The 25427-nt window shown below is 37.8% G+C and overlaps 1 protein-coding gene across 4 annotated transcripts in view; it reads right to left on the bottom strand.

Annotated features, from left to right (window-relative positions):
- The window catches only part of EEA1 (early endosome antigen 1), a 195867-nt gene that overhangs the window by 160469 nt on the left and 9971 nt on the right, over nucleotides 1-25427 (bottom strand). For 2 of the 4 annotated variants that reach the window (XR_010027587.1, XM_063154909.1), the window contains exons 3-12: nucleotides 24847-24969; nucleotides 13470-13597; nucleotides 9542-9596; nucleotides 9338-9403; nucleotides 8450-8489; nucleotides 7528-7635; nucleotides 7325-7446; nucleotides 5743-5898; nucleotides 3113-3229; nucleotides 708-1046 (exon numbers count right to left, since the gene is read on the bottom strand). Coding sequence is in view for 3 of the 4 variants with exons in the window: in XM_063154909.1 (XP_063010979.1) it covers nucleotides 708-1046; nucleotides 3113-3229; nucleotides 5743-5898; nucleotides 7325-7446; nucleotides 7528-7635; nucleotides 8450-8489; nucleotides 9338-9403; nucleotides 9542-9596; nucleotides 13470-13597; nucleotides 24847-24969 (1254 nt within the window). In the remaining variant the exon portion in view is untranslated. Of the gene's footprint in view, nucleotides 1-707; nucleotides 1047-3112; nucleotides 3230-5742; nucleotides 5899-7324; nucleotides 7447-7527; nucleotides 7636-8449; nucleotides 8490-9264; nucleotides 9404-9541; nucleotides 9597-13469; nucleotides 13598-24846; nucleotides 24970-25427 lie in introns of those variants that run through there. The other 2 variants (XM_063154910.1, XM_063154911.1) reach the window with 2 other exon arrangements.

Below are 25427 nucleotides of genomic sequence, written 5' to 3'. Positions count from 1 at the left end.
CACAGTTCTTCCAAGATAAACTACACATAGGGAGCTTGCAACTTGATATGTTTCAGATTTTACAAAGGGTTGAACTCAGAAACACTCACTTTAACACCAATAAGCTTTAGCAAGATTAAAATGAAGTATGTCATACTAACAAATAAGATATAATTTTTTACATCTCAAGTCTGGACATGATTACTGATACACACATATTTCTCCTAACACATTACTCTCCAAAAAAAGATAAACTGAATTCAACCAACCTCAAGTTTCAAAATGCTCAATGTTACATGAAAGTCCTACTTCTCTAAGTCTTTGACTCAGCAGAATAATAGGTTCTGATGGGGGGGATGTATACTCTGGATGCTTTCCCAGCTATCAGCAACATAAAGAGAAATTGTTTGGGGAGAAACACTAAGGAAGCAATATCAACATTTCACATTACCCTGGCTTTTCCCACTAGGTATTCCCTACTACATTCACTACTCAGACTTAAATCAAGCACTGTTCAGTTCAAATGAAAAACCAAGACTTGCTTCTCTCAGACTTCCTACAGAGTAGTAAAACACAAGTGCTGGTTAATTACTCTCCTTCAAATAAGGAAATGTAAGTGCGTGTTCATAAGAAATATGCATTCACATTTAAATATGCAGTTTTTTTAACTCATGAGAAGGTTTTAAGGAACCATTCCTAGACCATCAAGGAGGCTTAAGGAAACTTACCTGACTGAGCTCACTTTGGAGCTGCAGGCCATGCTGCTCTTTTTCCTCCCTCTGCTGCTGGAGCTGTTTACATTCTGCCTTGAGATGCTGGTACTTTGTTTCTACTTCAGATAACTCCTCTTTAAGCTTCTGGCTTGCTTCTGCCTTCTCACCTAGCTCTGTCTGCAGTCTCTGTATCGAGGCTTCAGAAGCAGACAGCTTTGCCTGAAGCTGTTGGCAGTCCAGGTCCTTCTGGTGAAAACTTGCCTGCACATTCTTCTTACTCACAGATACTTCATTGTGTTTTTCTTCCAGCTGGGTGTAGTCCTGTTCTTTCTTCAGCAGCTTCTCAGTTAGACTCTGTGAAGAGAGTTACTCAGCAATTCAAGTACAATTCTGCTTGCAGCTGTTCAATATATTGTTCGAATTTCTTTTTAAGTTTTGATGCTGAACAGTGAAGTGCTTGTTAAAAAACAGCATTAAAGAAAATATTAACCTGTATCTTGTATCACACACATTGGTTCTAAAGCCCATAGAGCACACAGTTTCAACTGGAAATACTGTTTTTCATATTCTCACATAAATTCACTTCCTCTTACTGAGAACACGACACAAACTCTATTTCTGTATCCTGAAAACTAATTTGTTTTCCCTGAATGTTCAAACCAACTTAATTACAACTGCAATTGCTTAGGGAAAAGTTGAAAAGTTTTCCATGCTAGCTATCTTCTGGGCTACAGGCCCTTACTGGCCTCTGCAAGGCAAGCCAAGCCCCATAATTATTGTGCTTTAAAAATGACAGAGAGAGCTCCAGCTGAGCTCAGAAAACTGATCCTATATACTTATACATATACTTATATATACCTCTGTTTTTCTCAGTATAGCTCCTGAAAATATAAGAAACAGCTTTCTTGCTTGAGGTTGTACATGAGCTTGAAAAACTTCACATCAATGCACAGAAATATCTTCTCACACTGCAACTGGATTATAAACCAATGCTCACATCAAATGTATTATATTCTACATATTCTCCATATAATGTGCTCTATCATGAATTAATGGCTCCTCCCTGATAGATTTTTCAAGGATGACACATCGTTCAAAGTGGAAGCAATTTCTGCTACTGTAAGCTAGTCTTACCTTTTCCAATTCTAGGTCCAACTCCTCCAGGGCCAAAATTCCATAGCTAGCACATAATTCTTATGGATACCACCTTACAAAAAGCTGCATTAAAAGATGGCTGCAAACTGCTTTAAGTCACTAAAACTGCAAGAGGAAAAGCAGCTCACTGCCACTTCTCCTCTTCCAATTCCTCAAGTGGTGTTTGGCATTAACCTGACATAACAGAGGACTCTCTCTTAATGTGTGGTTATCTTATGCATCAATCTGTTTCACTCCTCATTGTTAATGAAATACCAACAGATTCAGAATAGGGCTCTATATGTTGTACAGCAACACTTCTGCCAAAAGCTTGATTCATTGTTGCTGGTCTATGGAAAATTACATCATGACAACTCTTACTTTTCAGTTCTACACTTGATTTAGTGAGCCAAACAGACTCATCCTGCTAAAGGTAGTTTCATGACAACTCTTACTTTTCAGTTCTATACTTGATTTAGTGAGCCAAACAGACTCATCCTGCTAAAGGTAGTTTCATTTACCAAATTTTTATTTCACCTTCTTATATTTTTTGCAAATGTTTTAGTATTAGATTACATTAAATAGACTCTGTTTTGTCCTTGCCCTTTCCTTTTTCCAAGGCTGACAAGGTTCCTAGTAAATGCATGTATGTTATATCCAGTTCATATCCAGTGTTACATGCAACATGAAGCAGTACACATCTTTGTCCTTGCTTCCTGCCCCCCTTTAGTTCCATTTTTACCCCCACCATACATGACTTCTAAACACAAATACAAAATGCAGCAAGCTCAAAAGCTCTGGTAACAGCTCTCAAAGAATGTAAGTTGAGAAATTTCTGGAATTAATTTCCATTTTCTTCCATTCATTATGCCAGTAAATGGCCTGGAAAATATGATGAAAGTATAATCTAAAAGCTAAGAAAATAGAAAACCAACAAAGAGAACTGAGAATATCTTTCAAATTATGATTTTTAGGCAAATGTATTATTTCCAGGGGTACTACTTTTAATGTGTGAGATGGCAATTCTGCTTAATGATAGGTAAGCATGAACTACAGCTATTAAAAATTTGCAATCATAGCAACCTAAAGAATTTCAGTTGTAGGGTATGACGATCATTAAAATATGGTGTTTGCTTGCACATTATAGTAATCCAATTGTTAAACAAAATGGCAAATGAATTCTCAACTTCTGCAAGAAGATAGTCTTCAGTGTTTCCAAAGGCATTGTGTGATGTGGTTCCATTTTAATGTGAGCTGACAAGCATAGGAAATAATAACATTCTCACCTGATTCTTCTGTTCTAGTTCTTTGACTGAACTTTGAAGTTTTTGCAGCTCCTGAACATACACAGCTACTTCCTGAGGTCCTTTGGCAAGTTCAGCTCTTAATTGGTTAATAGTAGCCTGAAAAGACAAACAGAAAAATCCACATTTAAAACAAAGCTTTCCATGCATAATCCAACAAAAGCAAGATGTCTGGTAGTAAAATAAAAAATACATTTTCTATATAAATAAAATGCCTAGGGAAAAAAATCACCAGTAAACTAAGCTCAAAGCACCATCAGAAGTATCACTGAGTGTAATTTCCCAGCTGAGACTCATTTATATCCTGTTCTGGAAGACGAAAATCTGACTCAATCCAAAATGCCAGCAAATGCCAGCTTGAACCCAAAATTGATGAAAATAATAACAGATTATCCATTGATAATTATCACAGTTCTAGCCAAAGGTGAAACCTTTCCATATCATTGCAGTTACATGGCCAAAATCTTGGCCCCTCTAGGAAGGGAAATGTGCTGGAAAAGGCTCTAAAAGCAAGAGCATCTGGCATTTGATGCAAACTTGCTGTGTGACTTTTGGACACATCAAACTTGCTGTGTGACTTTTGGACACATCAACCCTGCAGGTCAGCATAATCAGAGGAACAATACTACCCCATTAAACAGGATCAGTACAGAACAAAGTATATCAGTGACTGCACAGTATTTGAATACAGTAATGGAAAAAAGAAAAGCACTTTAGGGCATAGCTACCCTAAATCATGTTGTGTATTAATGCACTCATTTCAAATATACTATATAGCAGTGACCTTTTATGAAGAAGCTTTCTTTCCTATTGTTCCCATAAGCAGAGATTTCAGCACAAATGCATAAATACTGAATCCAGAAGTGAACTAAAGCAGAACAGAAGCAATAGACAATGACCATCCAATTTACAACCTTCCTAGAGAAAAAGGAACACCAAAGAGAACATAAGAACAATTTGCATATAGTGCATATAGTTTACTGACTTTCTGTAACTCTGTGCCTCACCATGCTGTCTCATAACAGAGCTGTTAGCTAAAACGTATCCTTGGACTGGTCTTTTTTGGCCAAACATTCCAGGGTGTTATCAGAAAACAGTATGGTTATTTCATACCGAGAGAATATAATGCAGAAAATGTGCAGGTAGCTTACAAAGGACACCACTGCAGCCTTTCCAACTAGAATCATAATTTAAATGCATAAAGATCCATTTCTTGTTCACAATTCAGTAAGACAATCTCACATTTCTTTCTTAACAGGGAAATATATCCTGGGTAAATATTCAGCCCTGGTATTTTCTTGCTGGTGAGTCTGTATGAATAATGAACCATTAAAAAACCAGGAATGCATCTGTTTAATAACATCTTGAAATTGTCTTGATATGACAGAAATTTGCTATGAAAATTAAATGCCTCAAAAAAAAATTACCTCAAATTTAAGTGTCTCTATTAGAAAGCAGAAGGATAAAATTGATGGATGAAAGACAGAAAGAAGCAGTTGCAAAAGCTGCACACTTCCTCAAATTTGTTTTATAAATATTCCAGTGTTTCTAATGCCTTTGCTTAGTGGGAGGGGAAAAAAAAAAACCTCAAACAATAAAAACACTAGTCCTGGCTTTATTAAATTTACCCTCAATTTAGGCTACTAATTTTGTTTACTTCTTTGGGCACTCAAGTTAACAATCAAGCCTAGCTGCTTCATTTATTGAAGATTTATAAGATAGTGAAACAAATCCCAATAAGCAGAGAGATTCAATAGCAATGCTTAGCTCCAAAGCAGTGCAGCTGTTTTCATTACACATTCAAAATGCAGGAGCAACTATAGTGAAAAACTAAAGATGAAAGGAACCGCTCAGTATGAATATTCATGTGAAAGACGCAGATGCTAGTTTCAGGAACAGCTCTGAAAAAGATATAAACACCCAGCAGATTTAGGTGACAATTGTAGACTACACTGTTCTTCACATGCCTCTCCTGCAGTATTTGAAGATGCTCATATAGGGCTAATATGATTTTTGTTATTTTCACCCATACTGAGAATTTACCTTATTTTAAAGATATTTACTTTGAAACCAATATTAATATGTATATTCTCAGCCAGCCTGTACAACCAGCCAAGAATGGTGTATAAACCACTTTGAACTTTCAGTCCTTGATGTGTTCTTGAGGAGCAAAGCTGAGATGAAACATGGCCAAACATTCATGTCAAGTACTGCAGCCAATGTGGCCATGAAGGACTTCCAGTTCTTATTTTCTTATGAGTAACACTTAGCAAAATTGTGTTTTAGCCAGCAGCTGTTTGAGACAGTTTGAGGAGTGAAGATATCCTTAAAGATCCAAATCTGAGATGCTGCCTCCCTTTTCTTCTGCTTGTTATGGAAGTGGAAGTTGTAACTGATGGAAGAGCAGAATAACCAAAACTTTTGAAGAAGTGAGAAGATTCAATTAAATGCTTTTCCATTATGATTAATAATCATAATGAAATAATCATAATGAAATATGCTTTTTCATTATGATTGGTTATTATTTTCCATTTTCACATGATAATCGCAGCAAAGCTAGAACACACATCTTTATGTAAGATTATGACTATTATAATACATGATTATTGTACCTCAGAGTTAGCCTGCTCAGCCTGCAAGTGCTTGCACTCATCTTTCAGCTTTTCAGATTCTCTTTCACGTTCCAGGGTCATTTTATCCATCAGTGTTTGAACTTGGACCAGCTCCTTTTTCAGGACAGCCACATCTTCCACACCAGGCCTTTGTAGCTGAAAAGTTGGGAACAGTGAGCAACAAACATCACAATGGCAGACATGCTTCCAGAGTCAATCGCATTTCTAAAAATCTATCAAATAATCCACTTACAGACAAGGTGACATATACAGTATTACAGCTAGGCTTAATAAATAAAAAAGAGATAAAAAGCCTCTCCCAAAAAACTAGCAAAAAAACAGAAAAGTGCTTATAATTCCCAAAGAAAACAGGATTTAAGGGCTAGTTTTTAGGCTTTGTCTGCTAAATTTTGAACTTGCTGATTGATTTCAACCAAATCTGACAAAACAAAAATTGTCTCAAAGATTTAATTTTTGTAATTTTTATGTAGGTAGATGGCTAGATACAGGATACTGCCCCTGTCTTCCAGAATTATTTCAGAAAATCACCACAGACAAAACAAAAGGGCAGCTGAAGGCAGCGTCTTGAAGGTGCTATCAGATGGGGCTCATACCAAACCCACAGGCAAAATCTGTTGGTAATTGCATCTCAAGCACCATAAAATCCCTCAGCATGAAACAGTATGGAGGGAAAGGAGAGGGGTGGCAACTAGGAGCACTAAAGAAAGCAGCGAAAAGGAGTGTTGGCATCTTTAAAATAGAAAAGGAACAGAATAAATGATAAGGAAAAGGCAAAACAAGAAGCAACTGATCAGGGAGGAATGGATAGGTCCAGCATTTGGGCAAGGCCAATAGGCCCTTGAGGGCAGTCAGCTACAGGGAAGAAGGGAGATAAACAAGTCCTACTTTCCTCCAGAGTCTAAGCAGTAGCTGAGTGTGAGAAACTAGGAAATTCCTTGCATTACTGCTTTAGAAGTGGCCCAACTTGCTGAGCCACTGGGATTGCTCCCTGGAGCCACGGCTGAATATAAAAGTCATCAGGAGCCCAAATCCTGGAATACACACACATTGGTATTATCAGCCAAGCACAAGAGGGACAAGATTAACATAGGCATGATGATGACAGCTGCCAGATTTTCAGCCACCATGTCACAAAACACCTCTCTGAGCACTTCTTAAAAATCCAGCTGCCCAAGGACAGTCAGAGCATAACACCTCATGGAAAAAGGGACCTAAAGATAGATTTTGAAGTCAGCAATGGCATGCTCCAAGTTCAGGTCTGTGCAGCACATCTATATGTGTAATATACTGCAGAAATGCTGAATGGTAGAGCATCAAATTAGAAGACTACAACATAATGCAAGCTGGATTTTAATACATGTCAGAAACAACATATAATTTCTCACTGGAAAAACACTGAAAATGCAGATCAAAAACAATGGTACTCTGAATTTTTTCAGCCCACAAGCAGACATCTTCAAGTTCGACAGAGTTTGCCTACTTTAAAACTGTGTTTGCAAGCATTTGAATAAACGCCTCCCTTGACTTGAAAACAACAAAAACATTAATGTGATGTGAATACCAGCTCTGTCTTTAAGTCTTCTACTGTACTTCTCTCTTTCTGCAGTTCTTGTCTCAGGTTTGTCACCTTCTGTTCTGCACCTTCCCGAAGGCTGATTTCTTCATCATACTTTGATTTAAGATCTAGTAAGAAAGAAGTTGAATAAATGATCCCTTTCACAAATTGCACAAGAAGAGAATCAGATCGCATGCTAATACACTTACCCACAATTTCAGTGGCCAGTTGTGCTGCTTTTTGTTCAAATAAGTCTTTCATTTGCTTAATGTTAAAATTTTCTACTTGGATCTCTTCTAGTTGCCGTTCTAATGATTCTATTTCCATAAAAAGAACAGTATTATTTTCTAGAAGAATTAGGACAATACAGTTCCTCATGCCCATAACTAACCATGAGAGGTGAATATGTAAACCAAAATCCCTTAACATCCAATCATCTTAGCAAAGTGAACAACTTTACTGAAGTTAAATATCTGCAAGCATGATGTCACTGTCACTAGCTGAGTACTCTGCAGGACTAAGTACATATTGGTTTTCATTGGTCACAAATAGCCCTGCAGATCACTGTGACATGATGTTAAACTCCAAGCCCTGAACTGTAATTAAAACCTTTAATCAATATCAGTCAGATAGTTTATGTACAAATAGGGAAAATTTTATTCTGTGAGAGCCTCATGGAGAAAAACGGACCAAAAATTACGGGTCATCAAAACAAACAAAAATTCACTGTTTTCTTTGCTAGCAATGAGCACAGAAAAACACTCCATAAGACCATCACTGAAAAATGCTAGAGTTGATATAGTATAGTGCTGTAGCAGTGCTCACTGCTTCAATATAATAATTCTTCAATTATTAAAGAAGTGCTCCAGATGCCTCATGAGAACTGCTTTCAGATTCAGAACTCCTGTTTTGCTTCTAAAAATTTCAAATCCTGAGCCCTTGGAACATTTCCCCAGACCACTGCTTAACATAAATAGCTCTTAATAGATCTTAAAATAAACTTTTTGCCAGTAACTATAACATTCCAGCTTTCTAGCTCTTTAATTTACCAAAAGTGCTAATTTACCTAAAAGCTAAACCAAACTAAATTCCAAAGCAGTGCAGAAATTATTATAATAAAATGTTAGCCACCTGTAGACGTAGCTGTTGTCAATCCATCAGATTTAGATTCCTTAAGAAAACAGAATAAATGCACCATTAGACAGTAGGAATAAAAACTACTACTTCCAAAGTTCATCCATTTTTTGGAAAAGATGGAAACAAGGACTTCTGTGCTCAAATACTGCACAGCAGTATAAAAATACCTGAATTCAAACACTTATATTTGGAAGACTGGAAAAGGCCAAGATGACTTTTCATTTCATGTATCACTACACTATTAAGGTTTCCACTCATAAGGCTCCAGAAAGAATACCCTCCCCCTCCCTTTCCTCTATATAGAAATCTGTCCTAAAAACAGAGGTTACAGACATCAAGAACATCCTGAGAGGGAGCTTTGACAGAAAGCAATTTCTGAGGTTTGTAACTATCCCACATCTAAGCAGCTCATAGTAATAAAAAAGCAAGCTTCTTTTAGGGCACAACACACCACAATTTGCCTTGCATTATTTTTTGAGCTCAGCTGGATACCTATGAAACACCACTGCTGTTTTCCAAAAGTTCTTTACAAGGACTCCATAGCCTTTTTTCATAAAAGATGAAACACTACATTCAATTTACTTTCTTTAATAAACAGAGTTCTGAATAAGCTCAACAGAAGTAAAAGTCTGAACTGAACTGAACTTGGAGCGAGTAGTATGGAAGAATCATTATCTATTCTGACTTTGTTCTTTACATTTCCATATACACATTTATATACACAGTTACATTGTGTAGAGATAACTAGCTTTGCTTGCAAGAACACGTCAATATTTAAATTACAGAACTAACTAAATCAGGCCACGTGCCTTACAAAAAAGGTTTTAATCTTCAATGTCAATGCTGACGATAAACCTGCTTCAAGTATTTTAAAGCAATTACTTGCTGCCGCTGCCCCTGCAATTTCTCTAGTTCTTTCTTCAGCTCTTCTGAATACCATCTCTCCTCCTAAGGGGGAAAATGATAAAAAAAAAAAAAAAAAAAAAAAAGAAGATGGGGAGAGAGACTATAAATTTGGTTGCTCAAGACAGTGGAACACTTCAATTTGAAACAAAGAACCAAGTGCAAGTAAAATACATTTCCAACCTTCAGTGAAGCTTGCAAGTCCTGGACTTCTTGTCGGAGCAGTGATACTTCATCTCTGAATAAATATATCCACAGAGTGGAGAAAATGAATACACGGTGGTTACATTTTGTCAATTACATACAAGTTGTAATGCATGTTAAATAATCAGACTGATAGCCATGTACTACATAAATGTAACTTATATAATTATAAATATTTATTTTTAGTTTTTTTTTTAACTTAGAACAAACAAGATTAATATCACTTTGCACATCTGAGAAATGCTAAACATATTAAATGGATAAGTAAAGAAATAGATAAGAATAAAAAGTCTCATGAGAACAGAATGTAAATCTAAATCATAAATCAGTGCATCAGCTCAGCCACATGAGTTCAGAATGACAAAGCTATGCATTGGAACATTTAACGGGTTTGCATGCCTTTGTTAAAAAAAGGACAGGTTTCTTCTCCTTCACTTTCCATATCATGGACTACTGGTAAGCAACAGCATACTATCTTACTCCTGAAATATGCAGTTACATAATTTTTCATCCACACAGCAATTTGGTATGCCCCACAGACATATTCACTTAATGATCTGAATATTTAAAGCCTTAGAATTTTAAATTCTCAAATTTCATGCTCAAGCCTCCAGCCATACAAGAACACACAATCCAAGGCTATAACTGTTAGTAATTGATTCACACAGAATCCTTCAAAATCACAGGTCTCCTTACAGAGTTGCACAACTATACACACAAGAATATTGTTGCATTACTGAGATAGACACTCCAAATCAAGAGCACAAGGGTCATTAAAATAATGTAAAAATATTTTTTCTTACTGTTTGTACAGTGGCAACACTAAGGGTTACACAGAATATATATGTCAGGGTACCAGTGCCAAAAAATCCTCTCACTTTTATACCATATAATTTTATTGCTGCTGGTGTGCATTATCCCCTCCTCCACAGATGTTCTTTCAAATTATCTCATACTTAGTAGAAAATAAACCACCGAAACAAGTTATTCCTTAGCTGAACTGGTAAGGAATAAATTCAATCTACATTAGCATATTAACTGATGTTAATATGTTAGTGTAGATTGAATTTATTCCTCACCAGTCAGGGTCAGGGTCATCAAGTAGCAAGTGAAACATGCATTTGAACCAGTGGAGCAAGAACTCCAAGGTGGACCAATTTTAATGACAAAACAAACATGGGATATTGGGAGATTTACTTTTTTCAGAGGAAAATTTTGTTATGTACACATTATTCTGCCTGTGTGACAGATTTACTGGAGGTTTGCAAATACAACTTTACTGAGGCAGGTGTAGCTGCATTCCGAAACCTGGCTGTGGGTGGAGAAGAGGGAGCCACTTTCTCATCAGTACAAGTCAATGAGCTAAGACTCAGATCTAAGATTATAAATAAAAAAGCAGGTGGAACTGTCAGCTGTATTGAAGTTGGACTGAACATATACCACACCTGCAATACCAAAGCATTTAATATGCCCTGGTCTTCACAATGCATCAAAGGGTTTGAGTTGTATAAAGCTAGTTTGTAGTAGAGATAAGGTAGTAGAGATAAGGGAGGAGAAAGGAATGAGTTTGCAATGTAAGGGGCCTTCTACAGTAGTTGCCTTCATATCCCCAATAAAATTTTGCTAAACCATTCTAAAATGAAACCTGAATTTAGTTTAACCAGTGGAAAGTGCATGGTTGGAGGGGGTGGGGGGATGGTTTGAGGGGATTTAGTGTAAGTGATTGCTACAGGCACTGTAACTTTGCTTTTCTTCCCATCATCCAAATCCTCACCAAATCTCCTTTTCTGCTAGCACTGTGACAATCCCTTCCTCCTCTCAGCACATCTGAGACTACCAACTAGAAAATCCTTAGTGCCTTTTCATTATGGTCCACTCAGTTTTCCACTTGTAAAGCCACTGCCTCCACCCTAGTATTGAGTTCTGATGGCCTTGCTGAATCACACTGGGGGAGTTACATGATTTACTCTTGAAACTTATTCATCATCCTTTACTGGGGAGTGGCAGGAAGAGAAAACTGTGCAATTCCCAGTACTTAACTTTTCCTATTGACTACATATGGAATTTCACCTCCCATTCTTGGTCCTAAGAATTGCACATAAGATTCACGCATGGAGAACAAGTGGGGTGGCTCCCTGCTGCAGGCTACAATATTTCTTTAATATGGAATTCCAAGGCATGGAAAAACATATTTATGTTGAATGAGAGTTTTCTCAAGGAAACAAGCAAATGAGTAGCTTAAAGAATGCCACACTAATAGGAAAATGTAACTCATGTGTTACACAATGGCTCTCACCAGACTCCCTTTATTCCATTTTAACTCCCAGACCTCATCCACTTTTTCAATTACATGAGAGAAAACAAAACTACTTGTCCTTAAACTGTCAGGAGCCAGGGAAAAATAACTAAATTTCACCAGCCAACATTTGGCTGACTTTGGAAATTTGCAGGCATAAAAATAAGAATTTCATAAACTATATAAACAATATAGTTATGACCAATAATTCTCCCATGTGAATGCTATTATCCTACAAAAGTATCACTTCAGGTCTAAGTTGAATTACTCCAAAAAGACTTAAATTAGGCATAAAAAGAATAGTCATTATTGAATATATGTGCACATCAGAAGCCCAATATGACTGCATTAGTACCCTATCACTTTATCCTGTATAAAGCCTCAATTTTGATTTCTTTTGATGCAGCAACTGAGAGAAAAGGCAGCTACCCACAAGGAAAGAGTCATCCAAGACCTCTGCTAATGCTGGCTCCTACTGGCTTGCCAGCTTTGCTCAGTACTGGCTTGCCAGCTTTGGTCAGATCAAATACAGATATGCATTTGGGTAACAACTGAAATATGTCATCTTCCACACTCTTTTTTCACCAAAGAGTGACCCTCTCTTGAGTTAGTTACACAAATATATGTATTTCTTTCAATGCAATTATTTGTCATTTTGGCCTATATTTCTGCTTGTGAGAAAACATTTGAACTGTTTGCTCCCCAGGATCAGCAGAAGGCACAGGGTCATGCTCTATGTACCTCCATGCTGCTCACTCTGAATCTCCTGTGTACAAACCGGGGGAATGTGACAAAACAGCAGCATGGACTGCTCTTTACAGCAGCACAAAACAAGCACTGAACAGAAAAGGAATTAGCAGGAAGCAAGAGGAAACCTATAAAAATGTTACACCCAAGAAAAACCTTCCCAAAGCAACTGAGACTACTCAGTTAATATTTCTAGAGAAAGTTTCACATTATCAATTCCTGCTACATACCACTGCTCTCAAAAAAGAAACAACCTGATATTCTTCCTAGGGATGCATTTAATAATACAGTTTTGACCAAAAAAAGAATCAATAAACTAGTTAAGATTTCTGAAAATCAGCATGGATTTTCTGAAACACAGAAGGAGACGTACTGGCACACATAGAAACTTCTCAGATTTGCAAATAACTAGGTAATTAGGGAAGCTATTTAGGCAAATACTGATATTGTAATTCCCCAGTAAGTACCCTAATTAACTAGGGACAAAACTGGGTTTCTTCCCTGTCTTTAGGGTTGTCCTCTTCACTCTCCCATGATGATATTTCAGCTCTATGTTAGAAATTAGGAGAAACCCATATTTTTTTCTGCCACACTTGTAAAAATCATTCTGGTCTATAATGCTAATTGTCTGCAGGATCAGAAACAGGTGGCTTAATACCATAAATATATGTATCTGATTTTCACCTACTGTCAGATCAGTATCAGACAATGTAAGCTACAAAATGTCTTTTAATTCTAGTTGGAAATGGGACATGAACATTTAAACACTTGACTGCATAAGTTCAAGTTAATAAAACCTTCAGTGTAACTAGAAGCAGCTCAACACCAGCACAAAGGCACATGCACAAATGAGTACTGTTTCACCTTTCTGGTGAGAGATGACCTTCCCCTCCGTGACTTGAATCAATGCCAGAATTATGAACTGCTTCATAGTGCTTGAACAGCTCCTCTGCCGATCCATGAGACTTCATACAGAGAGGACAAATAAAGCCCTATTACAAAAAGGAAAAACAAACAAACAAAAATATGAAATACATTTCTTTTCCTTCTTATTTTTATACAGAACCGTAAATTTTGTTTGTGTGTTTAAGTAGTAAATGCAATTTCGAAGATTCATACTAATTCTTTCATGCTCTAATAAGAGTTTTTGTAATTAAAATGTTAGAAAATGCCTGCAAAAGGCACATTCCATTATTCAGTGAGTTTTTTCCCCCAACAGTATTACATACCAGCAACAAAATTTTACTTAGCAAAACAAAAAGAACTGTTCTGCAATTCCTTCCCCCTCCTCCAACAAAACAATTTTCCACACAACTTTTCATAAAATCACATTCTTATTCCAAACAGAAGGTAGCATCTGGAGTTTGGTCTTTAAAAAGGAGATATAACGATCCACTCTAAAGCACAGTTATTAATAAACCAACTATCTCCATATTGAAACTACTGATTTTAATATGGGCCAGACAATTAAGAATCACCTTTTACCTTTCATATAATTAATTGGTAAATGCCATTCAAATAAATACCACATCAAAAAAATCAGATCTCTACAGCCTTAAGAATCATAAATCCTCAATTTTCTTTCCAGCATACATACTACAAGCTTACCAGAGTGGAAATTTAGCAGATCAATGCCCTCATTCTACCCATTAGCCCACAAATGAAAACAGTGTTATGTTCCTCTTTATGCATCTCTAAACATTCATGGAGTGTTCAAGCTGCCACTTATCAGAAGTACCATCCGCCTAATTTTTCACCATTTATTACATCTGGTGTTGAGTGCTGGACTACACACTGACTCCTCACTCATGTGGTTATCATGCCAACTCTGAGCCCAATTCCCATCCACACTTCAGCCCATCACAGCAGCGACACTGAGACATTCCCAGAGTAAGAGCTAAAAACCTCGTCTCACATTAAAGACTCCCTGTAATTCCAAGCAGTGCAGAAGGGACCTCATGTAAGTGGGGTGCCTGTCTTTAACTTTTTTAAGGCCCCCTGTCCCTTTAACTAATTTCAAATATGTATTTTTACATTTATATGTTATCCTTAAGTTTCTTATGCCGCTACAAACTGTAGTGTATGCCGACATTAAACCAAGGCTCTCCAGCATCCAAGATGAGAGCACTCCTCTAAATGGGATTATCACACTTCATGTACCACAGGCTCACGTATGAGTTATGGAGTACACATGAAGACTTTTGGCACTTTACTGCTCTTAACTTTGCATCTGGATGCTAACAGATTTAAATATTAGGACAAAGTGAACATAATGAATGCGTATGTCAATAACCACAAACAGCATTCATTTATTAATTTGGCATTCATAGTATTTTTTTTCACAAGTCACTAAGAATTCAACAACATTTACATGGTTTTAACCCAAGAAAACTACCATGATCAGCTACTCAAATGTAACCCCAGCTCTAAACAGAGCCTTCATAACCCCAGCTCTAAACAGAGCATTCATAACTTCTACTATTTATTCGTGCTTCAGAAATTAATTACTAAATACAGTTGCTTGTCAAGTCCACCACATATCATATGGAAAACTAGTTTTGTCACAACTAGACCAAACAAAACAGAGTACTCTTTCCTAAGCAGGAAACAGGCATCAAACCTTAACAACCATTTATTTATTGGCAGAGTTGATCAGCACAGTTTCACTCAAGATTAAACCAAGTTAACTAATATATAAGTATAGGTACAGAATTTGTTCAGCTACTATGTTCCCAGTAATGTTTATCTAATGCAATTAGCATAGGATGCCAGTGAGAGTCACTCTGAGTGCAAGAACCAGAGGGATTTGCTTGGCACACAGCCAATCCCCTGTGGTTACAGGGACTCACAAAATATAGGATTGGGTTTTCTCCTAGTAAGCTTTATACAGAAAGAAGTCAATTTCACACAGTGCAACGACAGCATCCTTTCAGGATGAAACTCTACTAAGCAGTTCTCAGTGTTGTGTTTAGTTTCCCCGTGATGGGAAGGTCCGCTGTTCATAGAGAAAAGCTGTTCATAGAGAAAAGCATGTGTTCCTCACAGTTCCAGTAAGTGCATCTAGAAAGAATGAGTGCAGAAAATTGCTCTGGCCTCTCCTTCCTTTTGCCCTTTATCTCTTTTCATTTGAACAGCAAAATCTGGTTTTTTGCTTGGGTTTCTTTTTTGTGGTTTTCTTGTGCTTGGGGTTTATTCTATGCAAATAGGAGCCCTAGAGAAGAGGAAAGAATAGATTACATGTGCAATTAGCCCAGGGGGACAGCAATCGTTCATCTCAATTACTGGGCAAAGCCAGCCAAGATTTCCAGGCAGGCAGGGAGGCAGATTTGAAGGCAAGGTCCACAAGGACAAGGAGCCAGAGGCAGAGCAGAGCTGCTGAGCAAAGGGAATGTGCTGCAGTTGTGAGCCTGCAGGGTGGAGGGAGGCAGGCATATTGTCACTGGTAGATGGGAAACATGGACAAAACCTCCTCCTCTTCTTTTTAGAAACTGCCTTCCTCCCATACAAGCAGAGATAAAGCAAGCATCACCCACCAGCCACAGGCTCTCCACCAGCACTGTCATGATTGTGGCTGGCCTCAGTTTTGGGGGACCTGGCACTGTCGGGGTCAGCTCTCAGATGCACCCTCACTCTAACGCAGCTTTTGCTGGAGGTCTGACACACAGGCTCTAACAGAATGAGCCGTCACCCTTCAGCAACAAGGTGCCCTTGCCATGGGAAATGTCATCTTTCCTGTACAGCGGTGGACAGGAACACCAGCTCCTACAAACACAGGCAACTAGCACTCATACATCAGAGCCTCAAACTGCACAAACCCAGGAATCAGCTGCACCTCACAGACTGATAATATCCAATGTCAACTCTGATGTCAGCAGCACCAATTCAGTTGCCTTTACAGTAGGAAAATCAGAATCATCAGGATCCTTCAGGCAGCAGTCAGTAACAGGTAGAAGTCAGTAACAGGGAGAAGCATGTAAGTTTCCTGGATCTGTAACTATCAGCCCCAGTGACAATTTTGTTTGGGAAACTGGGTTGGTGGATCACTAACTTTATCTCTTAAAAAAAATTAAAATTAAATACAGCCAAATAGAAACATCTCTCAGTATCATCTTGAGATGAACTCTAAATATGTTCAAAAGTGTATTTTATTATTCTAAAGACAAATATGTAAGAAGAAGGGAAGAAATCTGATAGTCTGAGATGCTTAAATTCAGTAAACATTTCTGTCAGCTTGCAGGAATTTACATCAGGTCCAACATATTCCTACATCAGGACCACACCTGTCTTGGATAAAGAGGAGATGGAGCAGCTACAACCAAGAGGCGTCATCAGAGCCTAGGGGAGGAGCTGAGGCATCCTTGCCAGTAAGCCTGCACCTGGATTGATACCTTAACTAACAGACTCCTTTACAGAAGAAGCAAGTTGAAAGTATCTTGAATTTTGGTTTCCTTTTAACATGTACTTAGGGATTACTTTGCATAAAGCACAGCCACAGAGAAGCAAAAGGTATTTCACATTCTTCATTTAATAATAGCAAAGATATCACTTACAGCCCCTTTGGTGCTGCACCATTGACTTGTTGCATATCTCGTAAGCTTAGTTGTTAATTGCAGCCCCAAGATGTGCAGGATGTCTCTGTTTCGGCCTGTGCATCCGAAGAACGAGTCAGAGCTCTTCAGTTTTTGGTCTTGAAGTTGTTTATTAAATCTTGTCTATAAAATTTTCTTTCTGCCCAGCCGAGATCTGCTCAGCAGGGCAGCCAGTGGCACTCTGACCGCCCTTGGGGCAGAGTTGTCTTTTTATACTACAAACAATGTATATCATATTTACAATCACTTTCCAATGCCTATCACCTATGTTAGACAGTGAACTTCTATTCTAAACCAATCCCAAAGTGCCAGCATGACAGCAGAAGATGGAGACCAAGAAGAAAAAACGCTAGACACGCCAAAGTTGCTCCATCTTGTCCCCAAACCCCCATTCTAAAAATCCCAAAATCTACCTTTTCACCCAGTGATAATTTTATTATTACACTATTTAAACTTCTGTGACTTTCAGGTCCTCATACAAAGCTGGTAATTTGCTCCACAGGTCAAAATCAAATCCACAGGTGTTCTGGGCTGTGCACAGGCTGTCCGAGCCCCCCGGCAGGGGCCTCGGCAACTCTGGACACCCAGAGGGATGTACTGAGTTCCAAGACACCATAACTCATGATTCCCTAGTTCAAGTTTCTGGTTGGGTTTATCTTTCACTTTACACAGAAAGAAAAGAGCCTAAAAGAAGTTAAATGATGATTACTTGGGTTTGTTTTTATATCTTCTCACCAAGAAATGACAATTTATTGAATTCAAGGACTTTTGCAGATGCCTGACAGTTTCACAGAAAACAAGACATAATCCACAACTACATGCACTAGTTTTTTATCGGCAAGAAGTTATTGAGATCACCACAGAATTTCTGAAGCCATGCACAGAAAGAACAATTTTTTTAAAAGGCATTCAAACCAAACTCCAATATACATGTACAAACAAACAACTAGGAGACAGCACACAATTTACAGCTCAAAACAGACCCTGACCCAATAGTCCAGGCATTCCAATGAGAATGAGTGAGATGCTAAACTTCAAATCCCAATTTTCTGATCCCACAGGAAACATTTTTCTTTCAGGAGGTCCATGCCAAGCATCGAGCACCACCACAGTACCATGCTGTTTGTAGTGGGACAGGCCTTCCTCAGTGCAAAGACTCTAAAACACATGGGTTTCACTCAGAGCAGAACAGAAACTGCTACACAGAAGTTTTATAGGAAGCATCTTGCCTCAGCTTGAGTTACAATGCCAAATTTCACTAAAGATCTCAGACTCCATGAAAGCACCAGATTTTTTTCACCTACCTTTCTCAAGATAGACTTACAAATAAGCCCAAAGAACAAAAAACTACTTATCTCCTCTAATAGTTGAGATTTATTTTCAAGCTTGATAATGTTAAGCTTCTCAGTGCTCTATCTCCTTAAAGCCATTCAAGGTAAATTATTTCTTTCTGGTAACATTAATAGTTGTATGAATCATTAAGATAGCATTCTTTGGGAAGTATGCCAGGATACTAAAAGCAACACTAGAAGGAAAATCGCACTACAAAAACTAGCGTGGGATTTGGGGTTTTTTTTGTACTAAAATAATTTACAGAGCTATTAACTATTGGAAGAACTTTGACCTACAACATTGAAACACAGTGCCCAGCAAAAGCAGGGCACAGACCCACAGGCAGACAAGTGCACAACCAGACCAACTGCAGGCTACCACAGAGTCCTCCTAATCCTCACATAAACTATTCCCAGTTTAAAATCATGTAACAGGAAAATGAATGTGTAGGACTGAAAGGTTTCTGGGTTTCTGTCTTCTTAAATTGCTCTGTAGAACTAGGGGTGATGGGGTTGGCTGTGTAAAGAAGTATTTCAAAAATGTCAGCTTTTTCAGAATAATGTCTTACTTTTAATGATGTTTTTTTCATTAACTGAAGGCTCCCAACTGAGGTTTAAAAAACCCCCAACATTTACATGTAGATGTCTACTCCCCAATCACTACCAATGCAGAGCTATTCAACACAGTTAATGGAGCAAGAAAGCAGTCACCTGACTGAACAGATGTACCTTAGGTAGGGTCAGCATAACACCTCCCAGGGCCCCATCACCAGTAACTGTAACTCAGACACCTCCATACAGATTCTTTCAATCTCTCTTCTTCTGCCAACTGCTCTCCTTTTGCCCTAAGCTTTAATGAAATGGTCTTTTAGAGCCAATATGAAATCTTGCCTTAATTAGTTAATGAGTGAGAGCACAGTTTACTTTACTCAAAGTCCCTCTTTCACAAATTAAAACTGGAGGACGGTTGAAGGACAGCCCCATGGGCAAAACAGTTTTTACAGGATGGAATTCAGCTGTGCTCAGGTCCTTAGAATCCAAGAAATAAGGCACCTTATTTAAGTTTTAAAGTCACAGCCATAGCAACTCAGCTTCCTTAGCACCTTCTAGCAATATCTAGAAGATGATCTAGAGGATAGTGAAGTCAATCCCATTTTAAAACTGCATAGAATTGAATAAGTACTCCTATTTAGGATGCTACGATTGCTGCTGATCTACATCTGTGTGTGGTAGAGAGCCATATAGCACAAATAGCTTCATATAGCACAGAGCTGCATTTACTAATACAAACAAAGCTCCTGCAACATCTTGTATTTTTATTCCAGCACTTACAACATGGGTCAAGCTTAGGGAACCATGGAACTTCACTGCTTCACTGTTTTGCATTCTTGGAAAATATTTAAGAACTATGGTAAACAAAACAAAACAGAACAAAACAAAACAAAAAACACCAAACCAAAAAAGGCCACACCTTGACCTCACAACCTCAGAGAACCATTTCAGGATAACTGACACTTTACCATATGGAAAACATTCATTACTATTTTACTATATACATGCTATAGGACAGCTTAGCCCAAACCAAAACCCAGGATGCACTTTAACATGCCTGGCATTCACATGACTAGGCTTTAAGTTTAAATAGATTTGAGTATCTAAGTTTCACTATTGGCCTTCCAGAAATACCAGGCCAGCATTCCTAGCTACAGCCTCTTTCCAGTGAGCTGCATGACCAAAAAGCAAACAGCAGTGATTGAAGCCCAGGGCTGCAACACCTTCTGGCCACGACCTATGTCTGTCCATCTCTCAGAATACAGACCTACTCTCACACAGCTGTACTGTACAATAAGCTGTATGCTGTGAATAAAGTCCAGCATGTTTAGAAAACTGAAAGTAAGCTCACCATTCATGTTTCTTCCACTGCAGATGAACCTCCACAATTTTCCTCAATATAAGATACACATCTTCACCAGCACTCAAACAGTAAATCCAAGCTAAAACCCAGATATTCCCCAGTTACACAGTGATTTAAAGGCTGAAACATTTTACATGATGGAAGATCAGAAACTATATATTTAGGGCCAGCGGAGAGAAACATAAGTGATATTTCAGAGCTGAAAGATGTATCAAGTAGCTTCTAGATTGTATTTTCCAAATATATATCAAAGCAATTAACTGAATCCTCAGGAAGTTCTCAGAAGCAGCTTAAACAGTCTGCCTAGACAGCAAGGGCAAGACTACATTTCATAATTTATTTCAGAAGGCCTACATATTGATTTAAAAAATCATGACATATTTTAAGTTAAAGAATAAAAAAATTAGGTCGCTCCTTTTATATATTGCTAAAAAGAAAATACAGTTGACATTTTTCATGTCTTTCACCAGATAAAACCCTTCCCTCTGTGTTTATGTAAACAGTAAGATGACAGTGGCTTTCTCAGATAACATCTCTATTTAATCACTAGAAAAGTAGGTAAAAAGGTCATGTTGAGTATAATTAAGACCTGCAGTCCATTTCAATTTTACAAGTATTTAAACTTCTGGACAAAGAGAGCAAAGATGTATTTATGTAGTATTTTATACCACAATGTAGAATTGATTTCTTCCTAGGAAAGAAGCTGGATTCTTCCTGAGAAGAATAGAATCAACATAATTTCTAGTTCAGTTGTCTTATGTTTTTACTGCTGTTGATGAGTAAGACTAAAATTGTGTCACAACCTGCAAGACTACAATTTTGTCATCAGTTAGAAATTCTAATCCAGTGGGATCCCTATTTCTTAAAGAAAAGTCATATTCCATGGCCAAGTCAAATCAAATCAGTATCTCTAATTCTTCATTCTCTTAATACTGTTCAGATGTTGAAGGAAGTTAATATACTAATATAACTCAATCAATAATTTTTGTTTGTGTGCAAAGCAGGCGAGTACTGTTGAGGTGAAAACAGGCACCACAACCTAATTTGAGAAGCAACTGAAAGAGAATAAAATACCAGCTTTAAAGCATTGACATTATGTTCTGTGCAATAACAGTCTGCAACACTACAAGGGCATGCATAGAAACAGCAGATTCAATCAATTGCATCCACAATAAGAGACAATCAGGGGGAAAAAACATAAAGAATGTGATCTTTTAAAAGACTGACTTAAAAACCACACATTTTTGCACAACTACTATGCCAATTTACATTCTCTGTAATTCTGCTATGAAAAGCCTATTCAGAAAACATCAAGGTCATATCTTGCTTGTACTAGCCAAGAAATACATTCCTACCAAAAGTCTGGAAATTTATGAAGACTACCCAAAAGAAGTGTCTGGAAATTGCCTTAGATTTAGCCCACTGGTGGATAAGACAACAGATATTAACAGCCACTATATTCTAAATGCTGCAGGGGTACCATTCAGTGGTTGCTTTGGATGCCTCAGACAAAAACAGCACAGGAGGTCTCAAACTATGCCTCTGTACTGACTTACTGTTTAGATCATCTGAACATCGAACAGAGACTGTCAGGAAATGCAGGACACAGTTTAGAAATGTATCATTCCTTTCAAAGAAAAGAAAACAAAACAGAAGCCACCACACAGCTTTTGTTAGTGACACCACTGTATACATGGAAGTTGGGAAACAATGTTTGGGAACTTGGCAATGTGTGGGACTTTCATACATCATTTGTTTGGCTAAGTTGGCTACACATGGACAGACATTTGCCAACATTTTGGTGGTTATTCCTGCAGCTGAATAGGCCACTGTATTTCAAAGGAAGGCTTCATCACATCTTGGGGGCAGGGGAAGTATTACACTGACATTTTCACCAGTTATCATAGGTTTCAACCCCTACTTTGCAAAAGAGGGCTGCAGAGAGCTGCTCAAGAAGATGGCCATAAATCAGGCTACAGGTGAGTGGCAAGAAACCTTTCCCACAACAGGACACTGCAGGTGAGAATGCTTGTTACTGAAAAACAAAGACAATTCTCACTGCATGGAGGACAGAAAGGAAGGAAAAGCAAGGAAAACACAGGGGCACTTGCTAAAATTTTCATCAGCTGATAGGTGTACCAATGGAAGGAGAGCTAGCAAAGAAACTACATGTGAAATCTAAAGCAAGGTATAAAGGCTTTTGTTAATCGTGTAACAGTTTTTCAGGTCTCACAAAGTGTATCTAAACACTGCAACACATCCTATCTCCTTGCTTAAGGAGAGTTCACTAGCAAAAATCCTGAACTCACAAGCTTCTTCAGCACTCTTTCCAACAAAAGGTATTTGAACTGTTCCCAGTACTATGTACTATCCACAGTACTAATCACAAGCAATACTACTAAATATTAACAGTTTAAATAAGGCAAACTGAGCAATGTTTCATATGTCTGCTACATAAGATGACACTGATAACATTTTATCATTGTTATAACGCTGTCCCAGAAAGGGCAGGGATTCAGTGAGGTGTGACAGCCTGGCTGTGTTGCTTTTTCTATGTGTTTGCTACAAATGCAAACTATTCTTTTCCAGCAGCAAACAATCAGCTTGCTTGCTGACTTCTCAGCAGTCAAACATGTTAAATTTTTCATACTAGTATTGACTATAGTTATTAACAGAATTCCCCACTTTTTCAATGCTTCTAGGCATTCTCACATAATAAAAGAACAAACTGAAAAAAAAACCCCACATATATTTTCTTTCTTTGTTTCTCACCTCTTACAGATATTTACTGAACGACAGTACAAAGAAACACAGCTTTAGCAACAGGAAAGAGCAACAGCTAGAAACAAGTGAATTTGTATTTCAAGTGCTACACTCAATACATAGGTTTATCAAGTTAAAAGATGTAATCAGCTCTTCAAGGGAAAAGTACTGACCAAGGAACTGACAAAAAGTCAGTGGAAAAACAAAAACTCAAAGTGGGCAAAAACCCAGCAGTCAATTCCATAAAATATGCTAAGCACAAGCATCTTAAATAAAACAGTAACTTCTTCAGGTAATCAAACCACCTCTGATGGCTCACATGCCACAACCTACTGACACCATCACATCAGGAATGCCACAGCTTATTCAAGTACAGCACTTGCATCCTGACCAGATAATAAAGAAAAGAAGAAGTTGACTTGACCACAACAGAGCACTACTGACAGCCTTTGCTTCAACAAGAGGCAGTGAGGAGTCCATCAAAAGCCATACTCAAGTTGCCTTGGCTCTGAGAGGTCCCACACCACTCCAAGAGAGAAGCACAGGTCAGTCTTACCACAGATCTTCCTCACTTTATCAGCTGACACTTCACACTTGATATCTCAAGCTATCTCTAGAATAATCAATGTATTGACTCCTTCCATCATTTTTGGGAATAACATCCAACAATTTTAAGTTTTCCCTTCAAAAAGACAATGTAAATACACATCAAGTATAAGGAAGGAAAAAGGCACTACCTAGCAAATATAACACCAAACCCAATAAAATCACATCACACACACATCCTAGAATAAACACTTAGATTTCAAAACTCAGCAAAAGTAACACTGGCAGAAGCAATGGAAAACTTCCCCTCTATATAAACCCATTCAGTGCACAGCAAGCTGCCTACCCCAAGAAGTCCAATCTACTCTCTCAAGGTTTGCAGCAAAAAGAATCAGATAGCCTTGTGCAGCTGGAGGCTAGTGTGAGTTTTACACTGCACAATTGGAAGAATTCAGAAATGCACTACAATTTACATCTATTAACTGAAACAGCATTTACATTTTCTTGAGGGCATAAAAAATCCAGTAAGATTATCTATTAATTTTTTTCCTATTTTTATAATTTTGCTGCAATACATAAGCTCTTAAACAGGTTCAAAAAGAGAAGTTTCTGAGTTTTTTTATATTACCACCTTCTGTTCCCTTTACCAAATGTACCTATCTTGCACTAAAAATCCACTTTTAAAAAAAGTTAGCTAATAAGAACTCAAAACACTTTTTTTTCACAAAGGATGTGCCTGATCCAACACCATGTTTTATCATGATACTGAGTTTGATGTGAAGACAATCAAATAAGGAAACAGTCTTTTTAATAAGAAAATCAAGCAAAAGTAGTTTAAAAAGAGAAGTGTATATATCAGTAATGCAAGTCTTCCAATACTGCAAATATTTCACGTGACAGACAACTGCAAACCACAAAACTAGACATGAATTAATTCTTCAGGTGAATGTATACTTTGGAATCATGCACATGAGATCAAATTTTGTTTAAGCAAGGAATCAAAAGAAACAATTTAAAAGGCTGACACCAGGAAAATATGTCGTTCATTTAAAGCAGCCCATCACCAAAGCTATTTAAACAAAATAAACAAGACCCACACTAGTAGCTGGGAGGTCACGAAGCTCCTGTCTTCCTTCTGTCCCAGTGTGCTCACTCTGGTAATGTTCAGACAGATCAGTGGGAGTTACACACACTTTCATACACAATGGACAGATGAAGCCCTGTGAAATGCATATTTGTTTATAAGAAACTAATAAAGACAAAAAATGCAGATCTGGAATCAAAAGTTTGAATTCTTATGTTGAAAGCTCTCTACAATCACCAAAAGCAAAGTATGTTTTCCTTTTGGAGAGAGAATTTTTAAAAACCATAGCAATACCATAGAGAAAGCAAGAAGGAAGAGTTATTAAGGACATGAAAATAAATAAATCTAAAACATGCCCTAGAAACTAGGACCATGCTGCATACCACTATGTGTTTTCCTTACACTCTTGGTGCCCCTTCATGTGACAGAGGAACAAGCTGCATAAAATATCGTGAATGAAGCATTACAAGGCATTAAGCCACCTCATCACAAGGTTTCCCATAAGGGTGCTCAGATGTTTCAGACAAAAAGGGAGGAGTGGTGCAGTGAGACTGCAGAAATGCCTCTATAAATTAATAAGCAAGTTTGCAACAG

Source organism: Melospiza melodia, chromosome 4 (genome assembly GCF_035770615.1).
Source record: "Melospiza melodia melodia isolate bMelMel2 chromosome 4, bMelMel2.pri, whole genome shotgun sequence".
Lineage (NCBI taxonomy): Eukaryota > Metazoa > Chordata > Aves > Passeriformes > Passerellidae > Melospiza > Melospiza melodia.
The sequence above is the reverse complement of the archived record's forward strand: the minus strand, read 5'-3'. Positions and strand labels throughout refer to the sequence as shown.